The sequence below is a fragment of the Geotrypetes seraphini genome, chromosome 4, assembly GCF_902459505.1.
Source record: "Geotrypetes seraphini chromosome 4, aGeoSer1.1, whole genome shotgun sequence".
NCBI classification, from domain to species: Eukaryota; Metazoa; Chordata; class Amphibia; order Gymnophiona; family Dermophiidae; genus Geotrypetes; species Geotrypetes seraphini.
The window spans coordinates 259,230,963-259,246,498 of NC_047087.1; the positions used below are offsets into that span (position 1 = coordinate 259,230,963).

General features: G+C 41.1%; 1 protein-coding gene across 3 annotated transcripts in view; it reads right to left on the bottom strand.

Moving 5' to 3' along the window:
• PLCE1 (phospholipase C epsilon 1) overlaps positions 1 to 15,536 on the bottom strand; it is a 496,428-nt gene that overhangs the window by 67,473 nt on the left and 413,419 nt on the right. For all 3 annotated transcript variants that reach the window (XM_033942327.1, XM_033942328.1, XM_033942326.1), the window contains 5 exons: positions 15,326 to 15,462; positions 12,180 to 12,418; positions 10,755 to 10,816; positions 9,594 to 9,759; positions 53 to 160 (listed from right to left, as the gene is read on the bottom strand). In XM_033942327.1, the coding sequence (XP_033798218.1) occupies positions 53 to 160; positions 9,594 to 9,759; positions 10,755 to 10,816; positions 12,180 to 12,418; positions 15,326 to 15,462 (712 nt within the window). The remainder of the gene's footprint in view (positions 1 to 52; positions 161 to 9,593; positions 9,760 to 10,754; positions 10,817 to 12,179; positions 12,419 to 15,325; positions 15,463 to 15,536) is intronic.

The following is a 15,536-nucleotide window of genomic DNA, read 5'->3' on the forward strand; positions in this document are numbered from 1 at the left end:
TTTGCATGCAGATCTTGATTCATTACTATTAGTACAGGAAGTATAGCCATACCTTAAAGGGGATCTTGGTTGTAAGTGTATGTCCATGATAAATGATTGGGATACCATCATCACCATCCCAACAGTCTAATTCCACACTCCTACAGCCTTGCAGGAGAACCTGTAAAAGACATAAGTAAATATTTTCCATAAAATGCAGGTGACAATGATAAGGACTATAATGGGCACTGAAGTCTAGTCTGGCATGTTGAATTATACCAAATACAAATGATGGTGCCATTTGATATTATAAACAGGCTAATATACGTAATAGTAGCATATCTTTTAGCCATTTTGTTATAGGTATAGAATCTTCTAAGGTGCAGAGGTTGGAAGGAAAATAAAATAAGGTTAAAACCAGTCAGCCAATATTCAGCCTGCAATGGTTAGCATTTTCTTTAAAATGCCTATCGGAATTAGCGCCAAATATTTAATGCTGAGTCATGTTTAGGCACTGGTGAATATCTGTGGTAATTTATCAAGTATTACCAAAATACTGTGAGGCTGTGTGGCCATTTTGAAGAGGTAGCTATGCCAGACAGGAGTAAATGGAATGGCTCCTGCTTGTTTCTCCCTAACTACCAGAAATTAAGAAGGTAGGCCCATGCCAATCTTGGGGGAGGGGGGAAGTGGAGAGGAATTCTTCAATGTTCCAGGAATGGAGTGGGAAGGAGGGAGGGAGAGATGATGGGCAGGAGATCCTGTAAAGGGGACAGATTTGGGATAAACTGGAAGGTGGGGGGGGGGGGAGAGGGGTATGCTCCAGGAGAGTGGGAAGGAGAGAAGGGTCATGGAGGAGTTTCAGAATGGTCCAGAGGATGGGAAGGGGATCCTGGGGGATGATTGGGATATTCCACAGGTGGGAGAGAAGGGGGGGATCAGTAAACGTTAGGCTGGAACCTGGAAGCTATGTGAGTGCCTGCTGTTTTTCCAGGAGTTTCATTTTTTTGTTCTTTCCCTCAGAAAAACAGCTTGTTGCAAAAACTCTTATGAGTTTGTTTTGGACATTGAGCTGCTAAAGAAGCCAATTAGTGAAACAGAAGCTCTGTAGAACAGAGTATGAACTGCCTTGAGTAAGTTAAGTGCATTTTCAAATGCATAGATACAGTGATTTTAAGCAACTTGAGCACATTTAGGGCTCCTTTTATCAAGCTGCGCTAGCGGTTTAACGTGCGTAATACCGCTACCGCCTCCCTTGAGCAGGCGGTAGTTTTTAGGCCAGTGCGGGGGTTAACGCGTGATGAAATATCATGCGCGTTAACCTCACTAGCGTGGCTTGATAAAAGGAGTCCTTAGACTTTGTGAATTTTATTGATTACACTGCTACACAACTTTCAAATTTCAAGAGTAAATTAATTAAAATAAAAAGGTTTTTTAAAAAATGACTAATGATAGCTCTAAAAGGTGAAACAAAACAGGAAAAATCCAAATCTTGTTTCTTTGAGCTCTTGAAGTCTTTTCCCCCTTCAAAGCAATTTTGAGTATTGATAATAACTGGACATAATAGCAAGTATAAAATCTTTGTGGTTTAGCCATTTTTGATAGCTGGATTGACTCAACCGCTAGGTGCCATTTACAGAATCATGCCCACCAGTGCCTTACTCGACTTGGGTGCCAATAGGCGTCATAATGTTAGGTGCCAGTTTATTAGGACAGGGTTTTCCTGGCCTAATTTATTGGCACCTAACACAGATGTCTACTGGTGCCTAATCATACCATGCCTACTTTTTGGGTAGGCGCAAGTAGGCGCCCCAGTGTAGGTGTCTGTGGATGCTGTGCTGATTCCTTATGCAACTTCAATTAATATTTCTTAAAATTATTTTTATATTGACTTTTAATGGCGTATTTTGTGTGATATTAACTGAGGCTGATATATGTGCTGGCATATTTTTTTTTTTTAACTCATCTTTATTTTCATCACAAGAACAAATGCACACAAGCTGAACACTATAAAATGTATCACAAGTTAATTCAGTTAATTCAATGACATAAGTTCTTGTAATCAGGCAGTACTTTAACATTTTCACCCGTATCCCTTCAATAATATCCTTTGTTCCAATCCCTAATACTTATTCTTGTACTCCACCACAGGTTGGTCCTTCTCTGTACCCAATATTCTTTTCTTACTCTGCCCATAGTCCTTAGACCACAAATTTTTATACCTCAACTAGTGCTGCCCGATTCAGGGAAAGTTCTTTTGATTCGATTTGGCCTATTGAATTGATTTTTTCAATTCAATCCGATTCACTTAAAGGGCAGGGTTTTTTTTTCCAAACTTCCTGGCGGGTTTATTTTGTAGCCTCTTCACCCACCCTAGTCCCCTTAGCCCTCTCCAGTCCCATGCCAGCAGTGTAGAATAAACAAAAATGACTGTTCTTCTCTCTGTTAGGTCCTAGCTCACACTCGCTGTCTAACACCAGCCCTGGCAGGATACACATTTCAAATCTGACATATTGTAATCACAAAAAATACAATTATTTTTTCTACCTTTTGTCATCTGATCATTTTATTATTCAAATCATGTTGGTCTAAGGCTCTGGTTTCTATTTGTCTTCTGTTAACTCGCTCACCAGGGTCTCCTGTCCATTTGACATTTTCTTCTTTCTCTGTGCTCACCATACAACTTCCATCGCTGTATTTATGTATGTATGTATTTATATACTGCCTATCAGGTTATCTAAGTGGTTTATAATAAGATACTCAAGCATTTTTTCCTATCTGTCCCGGTCAGCTCACAATTTATCTAATAAACCTAGGGCAATGGAGGATTGGGTGATTTGCCCAGGGTCACAAGGAGCAGAGCAGGATTTAAACCACAACCTCAGAGTGCTGAGGCTGTAGTTCTAATCACTCAGCCACTCCTTCCTTTTGCCATATCCAACATTTCTATTTCTTTCCCACTGTCTACTATCTCTCTCTCTCTCTGCCTTGTGTACCATTTCTTTCTCCCCATGCACCATCTCTCCTTGCCCTCTATCTTATGTCCAATATTTCTCCCTCTCTCTTCTCCATGCAGGTCTCCCTCCCCTCCACCATATGCAGGATATCTCCATCTCACCCCTTTCTACCTCTGCTGCATCTCTCCCTTCCTCTCCTCCATCCCATCTTCACAAATTATTCCTCTCCTCTCTCCCCCATGTGAAGCAGCTTTCCTCCTTCCTATCCCCTTGTGCAGCAGCTTTTCATCCCTCCCTCCTATTCCCCTGTGCAACAGCTTCCCATCCCTCCTATTCCCTTGTGCAGCATTGACTGACCGACCAACCATCCTCCTTTGGGCCTCCTAAAGTATCAGCAGAGGTGGCAGTGACCGGCTTGGCAGAGGCAGCGCGGTGAACAGACTTCTCGTGGCCTGCCAGCCAGGGCTTCCCTCTGCCACATCATCAGTGATGTCATTAGTGATGCGACAGAGGGAAGACCCCCAACGGGGCAGGCCAGGAGCAGCCTGTTTACCACATAGGCCATGAGAAGCCTATTCACTGTGCGGCCTCTGCAAAGCCGGTCACCACCACTACTGCTGCTAATTTAGGCTGTCCATGGGCTATGTCAGGAGTCAGAACTCAAGGAATCGGTGAGTCCAATTTTTTTAGAAAGCGAATCGATTCAAATCGATTCACCGAGGTGAATTTATTCAAATCAGGCAGCACTAACCTCAACATCTTTTCCTCCCTACTCCTACCCTCTTCCCTGTCCCTGTAGTATTTTAAACATCCAGGAAGAAACAGCATACCTGATGCAGAAGAACTTCCCAAAGAATCTCCACACCCTTGCAACAATATCCTTAGCAACAATCTCTTCAAATTTTAACAATTGATATAATGCATTTCTCCACTGTGTTGCACTGGGAGCCAAAATGTAAGTTTTCAATCTTTTTTTTCCCTTGTAGGCAACCTAGGCTGAGTGATAGCTTGGTCAAAAAGCAGAAAGTCTGCTTCAGCTACCAATTGCTTATGCAATGCCCTATTTAGGAAATGAATCACATGGTCCCCAAAATATTTAATATGTGTGATTTAATATTAACTTTTAACAAAATGTTAATCAAATTCATAAGTGTGACAGTCTCCTGAATAATGGCCCAAGAGTTATACCACTCCATGTCATCCAAGCATAAATCCACATGTAACCAGTCAAAAGATTTATATCGATCATTTTCTCCAATTATATCTGTAGAATGGGTAAAAGTGAATCAATTTTTTTACTCCATCAAAAATAATAAAGACTAGGGAATACTCGATGAAGTTATAGGAAATACTTTTAAAACCAATAGGAGGAAATATTTTTTCACTCAGACAATAGCTAAGATTTGGAACGCATTGCCAGAGGATGTGGTAACAGTAGCTAATGTAGCTGGTTTTAAAAAAAGGTTTGGATGAGTTTCTGGAGGAAATGTTCATAGTCTGCTATTGAGACAGACATGAGGGAAGCCACTGCTTGTTCTGGGATCAGCATGGAATGTTGCTACTATTTGGGTTTTTGTCAGGTACTTGCGACTTGGATTGGCTACTATGAAAACAGGATACTGGGCTAAATGGACCATTGGTCTTATGTTCTTATGTTACATTACATTACAATACATTTGTGATTTCTATTCCGCCTGTGCCTTGCGGTTCTAAGCGGATTACAATTAAAAGAGATCAGGACATTACCGAGAGAATTACATTACAACGATTTAAGTAAATTACATGTTGTGGTATAGAAATACAAGTATAAGATATCTGGATTTATCAATAGAATAACTTGACAGGGTTCAAGTAGTTACAAGGTTCAGTGGGGAAAACAATATAGGCAACTGAAGAAAAATACCTAACTTTGAAGGAATCAGTTGTGGATACCTAAGGGAGATGCTTATTTAGGAGAAGGTTAAATGGATACCTAAGGGAGATGCTTATTTAGGAGTTTGGATATTTTTGGTAAATGAGGTTCAAGGGGATGACTATTGTGTTATTTGCTGGGGAGAGTGCATGTGCGATTGGGGAGGGGAATATTAAGTAAGGACGTGTTTTTTGAAAAGAAATGTTTTGATTTCTTTCCGAAACACTTTGATGTCTGTTGTTTTGATCATCAGTTTGGTGATGGTAGGGTCAATTTTCGCTGCCTGAGTTGCTAGAAGGCTGTCGTAAAGTTTCTTACGCCGGGTACCATTATGAGGGGGGAAGGTAAAAAGATTCTGAGTTCTTCTTGATCTGGGTAGTCAATAGCGGCAAAGACGGTTGTTCAGGTAATTGGGGGCCATACCATGGGTTACTTTGAAAAGTAAGCAGTAGAGTTTGAATTGAGTTCTTGCTTTTATCGAAAGCCAGTGAGAGTCTACATAGGCAGGTGTGACGTGGTCGAATTTGCTGAGCGAGTAGATGAGTCTGATAGCTGTGTTCTGAACGGTCTGTAGTTGTTTTATCATAGTATTTGGGCAAGGTAGGTAGAGGCTGTTGCAGTAATCTAAGGAGCTGAGTATGAGGGATTGTACAATGATCTTGAAGTGTTCTTTGGAAAAGAATTTTCTTATTTTTCTTAGGTTTCGCATGGTGAAGAATGCTTTTTTTATGGTTTTGTGTATTTGTGTTTGCATTGTGCAGCCTCTGTCTAGGTGTGTTCCCAGAATTTTGAGAGTATTCTGTATTGGATATTTGATTGTGTTTACATCTAGTTCTGTTAGGGATGGATTTTGTTCCTTCTCTAGTAGTAGGAATTTGGTTTTCTCCACATTCAGTTTTAACTTGTGGTTCGTCATCCATTTTTCTACAGTTTCCAATGTTGTTTTCAGGCGTCCATTGGAGGTGGGGTCTTGGATGTCGAAGGGGAGGAGGATGGTTATATCATCCGCGTAGCTGAAGGATGTAATGTTTAGGGCATCTAGGGCCGTGCCTAGGGATGCTATGAAGAGGTTGAAAAGTATGGGCGATAGAGGGGATCCTTGTGGAACTCCGCAGGGGTTTGACCATGAGTCGGATAGAAGATCATTTGACTTGACTGTGTATGATCTTGTTTTGAGGAATCCTTGGAACCAGTTGAGAACATTACCTGATATTCCTATGGCATCTAGTATCTGGAGTAGTATGGAATGGTCAACTAAGTCGAATGCTGCTGAAAGATCGAGTTGGATGATTAGTAACTTATTTCCTTTGCTGAGGTGCTGACGGGCTATGTCTAGTAGGGAAACCAGAAGTGTTTCAGTACTGTGATTTGTTCTGAATCCGGATTGAGTAGGGTGTAGGATGTGGTGGTCTTCTAGGTAATTGGTGAGATATTGTGCTACTAGACCCTCTATGAGTTTGACGTATAGAGGTATAGAAGCGATTGGTCTATAATTTGTTGGGCTGTCTATTGGGCCTTTGGGGTCTTTTAGTATGGGAGTAATTATGATTTCGCCAAGTTCCGGAGGGAACTGACCTTCCCTTAGGGTGGTTTGCAGCCATAGCGTGAGACCAGCTGTGAATTTAGTGGACGCTGTAGATAGTAGATAAGGAGGACAATTGTTCAAATCACATGAAGATTTGCTGTATTTTTTGTACAGCCGGTCTAGGTCTGACCATTGTGTCGTTGGGAAGTCGGTCCAGATCCTATCTGCTGAGGTGGCTTCGTCTTTTGTGGGTTTTGTTAGTATCTCTTCTAAGATGTTTTGAGAGTTGTTGAATGTGGATCTGATTGTGATGATTTTGTGTTTGAAATGGTCCGCTAGTTGGGAGGCTGTTGGAGTTTGATTTCTTAGGGTGGCGAGGTGGGGTTTGGTATCAGTGAGATTTCTGACAAGGTTGAAAAGTTTTTTTGTGTCTGGTTTATCGGTGCCAATGAGTTTGGAGTAGTAGTCTGTTCTTTTTTCCTTCAGTTTGATTTTGTATTGTTTAATTTGGTGTCTCCATTCTGTTTTGGTGTGGTCTTGTTTCTGTTTTTTCCATGTCCTTTCTAATTGTCTGCATTGTCTTTTTAGGTGTAGGAGTTCGGCGTCAAACCATTTGTCTGATGGTCTGCATATTTTATTTTTTGTTTTTAGTGGTGCTAGTTTGTTTAAAGCGGATTCACTTGTGGAGCGCCAGGTGTTTATGAATCCTTTGGGATTGTTTAGGTCTATTTCTGGGTCTACTGTGTCCCAGAATGTGGTAGGTTCGATTTTCTTTCTGGACTTGAAGCTTGTTGTGTGTGGCGTGGGTTTGTTGTTATTCTGCACCCAGTTAATTGTGAAGGTGTACTTGTAATGGTCAGACCATAAGGTGGGATGCCATGAGCCATTGGTGATGTGGATGTTTTGTGTGTTAAGGTTGGGGGAAGTGTAAGCGGCTATATCAAGTTGATGGCCCTTTTCATGCGTGGGTTCGGGATTGAGTATCTGGTAAGATAGGGTGTTGAGGTATGAAAGAATGTCCGCTACTTGTTTGGAGGTGTGGTCTTCTAAGTGGAGATTGATGTCTCCTAGGATCAGGTTATGTGTGGAGGAGAGGGAATGCTGGAGGATAAATTCTTCGAGTTCTTGTTTAGAGGTGTTCCATTTTCCTGGTGTGACAAAGCAGAGAAGGCAGTTCAGAGTTCCTGTGAGAGTGTTGTCAGAAAGTTGGCAGGCTAGAAGGTCTAGGTGGGGGGTGGAGTGCATGGCTAGGACTTTAATGTTGAAGTTGTTTTTTGCAATGATTGCTAGACCTCCTCCTCTTCTCTTTTCTCTACATACTAGTTTTAGTTTGTATCCGTTTGGGCAGAATTCAGTAATGCTAGGGTCTGAGTCAGAAGTGAGCCAGGTTTTTGCTAGGAAGAGGCAACCTAGATTATCTCTGATCAGCCAGTCTGGGGGCAAGCAGTGGTTTCCCTTATGTCTGTCTCAATAGCAGTCTATGGACTTTTCTTCCAGAGACTTGTCCAATCCTTTTTTAAACCCAGATACGCTAACCACTGTTGCCACATCCTCTGGAAATGAGTTCCAGAGCGTAACTATTCATTGAGTGAAAAAATGTTTCCTCCTATTTGTTTTAAAAGTATTTTCATGTAACTTCAGTGAGAGTCCCCTAGTCTTTGGAATTTTTGAAACTTGTGTGAAATATTGATTCACTTTTATCCATTCTATATCACTCAGAATTTTATAGACCTCTATCATATCTGCCCCACCCCTGCCCCCTAAGCCATCTATTTTCCAAGCTGAAGAGTCCTAACCTCTTTAAGCCTTTCCTAATAAGAGAGGCGTTCTTTCTCCTTTATCATTTTGGTCACTCTTTGAACCTTTTCTAATCCCGTGATATCTTTTTGAGATACAGCAACCAGAATTATGTGTCTCATTATGCATACTATAATGTATCTGCACAAATCAGGTAAAGCCAGTCCTCCTTTACCATTAACCAAGGATAACTGTGTCAATTATATCCTGGGAGTACTTATTCTAAATTTTGTGTGATATTTAACGAGGTTGGTAAAACATGTGGGCATATTCTGAGTGATGAAGGGCCCCCTTTATCAAACTGTGGAAGAGAGTTTTTACTGTGGGCTGGCAAGATAATGCTCTGAAGCTCATTCAATTTCTATGAACGTTGGAGTATTTACCTTACCAACCTGTGGTAAAAAGCTCTACTGCAGTTTGATAAAAGGGGGCCAAAGAGAGGTTGATAAATGCACTGACGTTAACAGAGGCTGAAAAACATACTGGCATATTCTGGATGACGTTAACAGAGACTGATAAATGCTTTGGCATTTTTTGAGAAATATTAACAGACGCTGATGTGCTGGCACATTTTATGTGAAGTTAACAGAGGCTGAAAAATGCATTGGCATATTCTGTGTGATGGTAATAGGAGCTGATAAATACTCTGGCATATTCTGCGTGATGGTAATAGAGGCTGAAAAATGCACTGGCATATTCTGTACAATTATAACAGAGGACAATTGGTTGGACTTTATTAAGATTTGCTGTTTTAGTACTGTTCTACTGTAATTCTGAAAAACAAATGCTATAATCAGCATTGCTAGGCAGGAAAACAGGTTATTTCCTGTTCAGTCAACATGATTCTTTCATTTTTCTTTGAACAAAAAATCCAATCCTGTCATGCTTTCATTCACTAAATGCAAAAGGCAAAAACCTCTAAAAAAGTAGTCACACGTTTTACATTAATAGCCACTAAAATAAAAGGTGTAATAAACCTTAAAGTACACCTAGAATTATGTATCAGCTAGTCATAAGTAAGACTAATATTCTCTCTACAGCATATCTCAATGGTGTTTTTTTTCTTTTTACATTTAATTGAACTAAGCTGTCTAGATCTGTCTTTCCTGTGGGAAAGTCTAATTTTAGTAGGGTAGGTCAGACTAGCTAGTGTCAAATATTATGAGTCTCTAAAAAGACCCATTTTCTGTCCTAGAACAAAGCTCAAATACATTAATGAAAAAAAAAAAAATTATATATATATATATATATAAATGGGTGCCCATACTAGTGCTTTCCCACATATTAAGATTTTCTAGATCTTGTAAAGAATGGTTTTAGAGCATTTAAATTTCGTACACTGAGTAGTCAAGCCAATTTTAGTTGTGCAAATATCTTTAATTAATCATTTCCCGGTAATATCCAAATGTGCAATGCTCTGTACCTGGCTGTACAGTTCGACAGAGGATTCTCCTTTTAGCTGGTGACCTGTGAGGTATGTGTTGTGTGAGGATTCGATGTAATAATGTGAAAGCGGGAGTTGTAATTCTTCCAAATTCTCCTGTGACTCATCATTTTTTGAGGCAAAATTGTCTTTATCCATTAAATACCTAAAGATAAAGAAAAATCTGTATTAAAAACACTATTCTGGGAAGAAGAAAATTTTTAAAAATGAAACAAACACAGCTGGGGCCAGTTTAGTGGCCCATGTGGAGGACCTGGCTTTGATTTCTGGGACAGGTCTTCAGCATCTTGGGATGGTATGGAGTAGGATGCTACGAAGGTAGACTTCATAGCTCCTGGAGGGAGGAGAGGGGAGAAGGTGGGAAGTCAATCACAATGACCATGCTTAATGGCCAGATCTTGCTGGGTTCTGGGGGGAGGAGTTTCAGTCAGTGCACAACAACTAGACTTAAGATCCACACTGCTGGAAAGAGCCATTGCTAAGGCCCTGGGCCAAGGACTGTCACCGTGATGGACAGATTGAGTTGTAGGGGATATAAGCAAGAGAAAAGATTGCCCAGGTTGTTATGAAAAGGAAATAGAAAGGCTCGTGGTGTAGTAAGGGGGGTGGTCCATCCTGGATGCTGTCATAGTGAGCGCACAGTCACTCATTCTCCTCTCTTTCCCCGCCCCCACACTGTCGTACGCACGTGCCGCCTTCCATTCCCCGTACCTCTGTAATGTTCCTGGTGCGAGCAGCAACCCCTAAGCTGCTGTTGCATCAGTGCAACTCTTCCTCTGACATCACTTCCTGGACCTAGGAAGTATTATCAGAGGAAGAGCACTGCAGGAAGAGGTGGGGAAGGAGCATGTGGAGGGGAGGGGGGCAGAGAAGGGGCACTATTGTTCTGGGCACCTCTTACCCTCTCTACACCACTGAGCAAGGCAATTGACTTGCAATATCTAAAGTTGGAAGAAAAAAGAGACGCAGATTATTCAAAAGACTTAATTATTTATGATCTGCATCTCTGTTTTCTTCCAGGTTGTTATGAAGGCAGTCTAATGGCAAGGAAACACAATATACAGTATTCTGGTTCTGAAGGAACTGGAAGCCCATAGGAGAAAAAGAAAACTACTAGACCATGAACAAATAGTTAATTACCTGGCAAATCCTTCAAAGGACATTATTCCTTGCTGACGCATAGACACAGTAGGTTCAAATTTCTGTAATGAGAAGTCAGGATACAAATATTCTATTGAAACAAAATATACAGTAGTCACAATAACTGGATCCTTAATTTAAGGCAGTCTTTTCATTATCAGTTTTTGAAGTCTCACATCTTTCTCCTTTAGGGGAAATGTTATAAAGCATGCTGTGCATGTTTTCCGCATAGAATAGAGCTTTTGTACATTGTGCGATTGCATGTGCGCATTGTAACATACTCACATGGACAGTGTGCGCACGCTTTTATGAGATAAGGATTCCTGGGGGTCATGGTTTGGACAGAGCAGAAGTGCAATTGTGAAGTGATTTGACATCCGTTGTGGATGGGCAGACTAGATGGGCCATTTGGCCTTTATCTGCAGCTATGTTTCTATGTATATTCTAGTGTGTAGATATCAAAAGGGGGCATGGCCACGAGAGGAGCATGGGCAGGTAATGGGCATTCCTAAAAGTTAGGTCCGATCCACACACAACTTAGGTGCAGGTTTTTAGGTCTGGTTTTCATTGGTAACCACCCCCACCCTTTTACAAAACCACAAAAGTGGTTTTTAGCCAGCTGGCGCTCTGAATTCTAGGCACTTCTCCAATGCACATAGAGTTCCTATGAGCATCTGAACAGCGCATAGTATTCAGTGTGCTAAAAACCGCTTTTGGGGTTTTGTAAAAGGGGGAGGGGGAATGTTAGTCACACAGACAGGCGCTACACATGATTCTATAAACCATGCCTAATTCTGGAGGCAAGTTTATAGAATCATGCTAAGTACTGACATTTTCAGCACCAATTTTTTAGGCGAAATATATAGATTTTACTCCTTAGTATATAAGTGGCAGCAAAGCAACTAAGTGCTATTCTGAAAAATTGCACGAGAATCAATATTAGTACTAATTTTTAATGTTTAGTATCCAGTCTGAACAAGCAGGTCAAAGTGGTTTACTACACGTAATGGTATGTGTAAGCTTGAAGTCTTTCGGTGACTCTCAGAGCTTTCTCATATTCACACTACGACCCTTTACATGAAAAAGAGTTGGAATCTACTGGTCCAGTACATAAAAAGATAAGCATTGTCATACTGGGACAATCAGACCGAAGGTCCATCAAGCTCCGTATCCTGCTTCCAACAGTGGCCAAGCCAGGTCAGAAGCACCTGGCAAGATCCCAAAAGAATAAAACAGATTTTATGCTGCTTATCTTAGAAATAACAGTAGAAAAAGCATCATCTGTAGCATGTTTGTTGAAATTTTGTTCTTTTTTTTTTTACAAATTCAAATGCCATGTAGATGCAATATTCCTACAGGGAGTTACAAGTAAGAAAGATAGTGGTCTTGGGGAATGCAAGATGTACCGTGAGGAGAATGACAAACCTGTATAATGCTGAGGATTTCATCATAGGTGTAGTGTTCTCCTTGGCAATTCACTAAGAAGTCATTGACTTGCTGGATACCCATTCCAAATACACCAAGTGACGTGCTTTCTACGCCGGTGCCGTTGGTTACTATGCTTGCGGCAGCAATTGCATCAGATATCTGCCGTTGGTTGTCCGACAGCTGCTGTCTACTTCGAATGAATAATCCCAAATCAGACACATTCCTCGTCAATAAATCTAACATTAAAAAATGTGGAAGAGAGCAGCTGGATTATTCTTCCAGGTTTTTAAAATGTTTACTTTGTAGCATGCCACAGAATCTCGAACGATGCAAAATAACATGAAATAAGCTGACAAAATACCGTCAACTTCACTGACAAGAGATACCTCATGATAATCACAAAAGAGGCAGATGCCATAACACCAGCAGCAAAAACAAACGAGAGCCCCACCCAGAATCTGGAGAACAAACGGTAACTTGAACAAAGTTTATTCAATTTAGAAACTGCGCCTGACATATTTTGCCTAAATAGGGCTGCATCAGGGCTCTTAGAACATCAGAATGGATACGGTTCACTCAAGTCACTGCTTGTATGGCACTGTACTGCAACGCCATGCCAATGAAGAAGGAGTTTGCTAACACTGCTTTGGAGGAAGTAGCAGATGTGTCTTAGTTTTGTGTGTGATTTGTGCATGTGGAGGGGCATTTTTGATAGGACGTCTAAGTCTGAGTTTGGACGTCTTAAGAAAAAAACATCCAGAAATCCTGTAGAGGAAATGCCCATTCTCAAAACAGCAAGACATCTATCTGGTTTCTTTTTTTTGAAAATGACCTATGTAGACATTTTGGTCCTTAGTACATCTCTCTTTTGTGGCCATTCTTGAATATAAATACGTCCACATGTTTTCCTTAGAAGTGCTTCCATATGGGTGGCAAAGTTTATAAAAGTAACGACCCCAACAGTCTTGTTATCACTGTTATATAATAAACTTGCTATCAATATTGTGTAATAGATGTGGGTTGGTTTGTTTTTTCGGAGGAAAAAGACCTTAGTGAAAGGGATAAACCGTAGTATTGAACTTCAGTGGTGGCCCATATCCAGTTTCAATCAAATGTCAAAAAACCCCTCCGGTTATTTTTTAATACTGTATATTGTAAACTGCACAAATGAAGCCAACACTTATCTGATATCCCTACGGAGTTTCTCCGTTTCACCAGCAGCTTCTTCAGGGGAAGTGAACAGCTGTGAATATAATTCTGTCTAGCGCAGTCACAGATTTTTTCGACGTGCTTAACATCGGGCTAAGATTTCCCTATGATTGACCTGTGATTGTAACTGGATATGGGTCAGTAACACTGCTGAAGTTCAGTACTGTGGTCTGTCCCTTTCATCGAGGTTTTTTTCCTCCGAAAAAAATAAAAACCAATTATTATACAATATTGAGAGCAAGTTTATTGTATAAAAGTGATAACAAGACTGTTGGGGCCATTACATTTGCACTGTTGGAGTGTATAGGAATATATTTATTGTGGAATTTTTCCCCTTATTTTTTATTTAAAATTTATAAAAGTCAGTTAAGCAATGTTTCACCCAAATAAATAAATGGGACCACTCCTCTGTTGGAACAAATTTAAAAAAATGTTTCACGTTTAAGCATGATAGTATTTATAGCATATATGAAAGTAGTTACACAAATACTGGTGTAATCCTGGTCTCACTCACATGCAGTCTCAGGCACAGGCTAGCTCTTTGGGTCAGGGACCCGCAACTAGGATTCACAAAAATAAAAAGTTTATTGTTCCTGAGCTGGGCTTAGGCCAGATAGAAGTTAGTAGGCCTGAAGATACTTTCCCCGGGGTCTCAATCACCACACTCAGTCCACACTTTATCTCTTATCAAAGAGCCAGCCAAGACCAAGGTGCAATTGATAACTGGAACTTTACTTGAAATTTAATTGTAGGTTTCTCTGATTTCAAGCTTTCTGTGATAAAGTCAATTCAAGAACACTTTTATTATGTTCCCCAATCTCTTCATTCCAAGCCTTTTGCACATATCGTGAGCTGCTCTGGATCTCACCCTCTTCACTCAACACAGAACCACTCTATCTTTCCTGCCAATCTGAAACACTCCTTAGAGGTTTTCTCACTCTCACAATTACCCCCTTGAGATGGGTCTTCACACAATCCTTGATCTGTCCTCTCCTGATGACACCCTTGGAAGGGCAAAATTCCAGTTTACTCTCTCAGTGAGCTACTCCAGGTCCCATCCACGTTCCTCAGCCTGGGATCATGCTGTCTTCCTGCCAAGCTGAAACACTTTGCTGTCTGCTCCTCTGGCAAACCCACACGGACTCTCCCTCCCAAAACTGTCAGCACTTTCAGGAGTCTTCCTCAATACTAGGGCTCTGGTGGGAGAATCAGGATAACCAAAAGCCCTGATCTTACTCTACTTCTTCCTTTTATACTATTCCCCCCTCCCTAAGGCTACCATATGTCCAGAAAACCCCAGACAAGCCCTCTTCCCTAAGTAGTGGGGAGGAGTGCCTTAATGGCTAGATCTCTTACCTCAGCAGCCTGAGGTTGTGGGTTTGATTCTGAGCAAGTTTTAGAGTGATTTGAACACAGCTGTTATGTGAGTGTATGTCCCGCTGGCCATATGTGTGGGACATACATAACAGACACATAAACCCACCAACAGGTGGGCGTTCCCTTCTGTGCATCATAAGGAGTGCTCATTTTAATACTAATGAGCTCCATGTAATGCATTTGCATGGGGTTCTCAGTGGCTGCTACCATGATTGGTAAAAGCCCCCCAAGAACCCTTGTGAGCATCGGAAGCTAACCTGCCTTGCAAATAAGCCTGCCTACAACTAGTCTTTCTTGTACGGCAGACTTTTGATCGTGAAGGCCTAAGTGCTGACTATTACACTTAACTGGCTATGGTGTAGCTAGTTCCAAAAACCTTGAAATTCAATGCCAGAGCCTGGGCATGGCCTGGCATTAAATTTCCAGACATAATGCTGGTGGTGGTCAGCAAAACACTGAGCGACGCTGGCTGAATATTAACCCCAATTTTTTTTTTTAATAGTGCAACTCATTGAACTGTTCCATACTATTTGCAGGCTTAAATAAATTTCAGATACCCAAATCTGGCTGCAGTCCAGTGGTGTTCTCATCAATCATCAGATTGGTATAGAGGGGAACAGATTCCGAGCCTGAACGGTTGCAAGCCACGGCATAAACATCAAACAGCTCCTTGAGGTCCTTGCGACTCCGCACGCTGAGATACAGAAAGGATAATCATGCTGTGGGTTCTACAGACTCAAAACATCCAAGATCTGGAAATTGAACTTT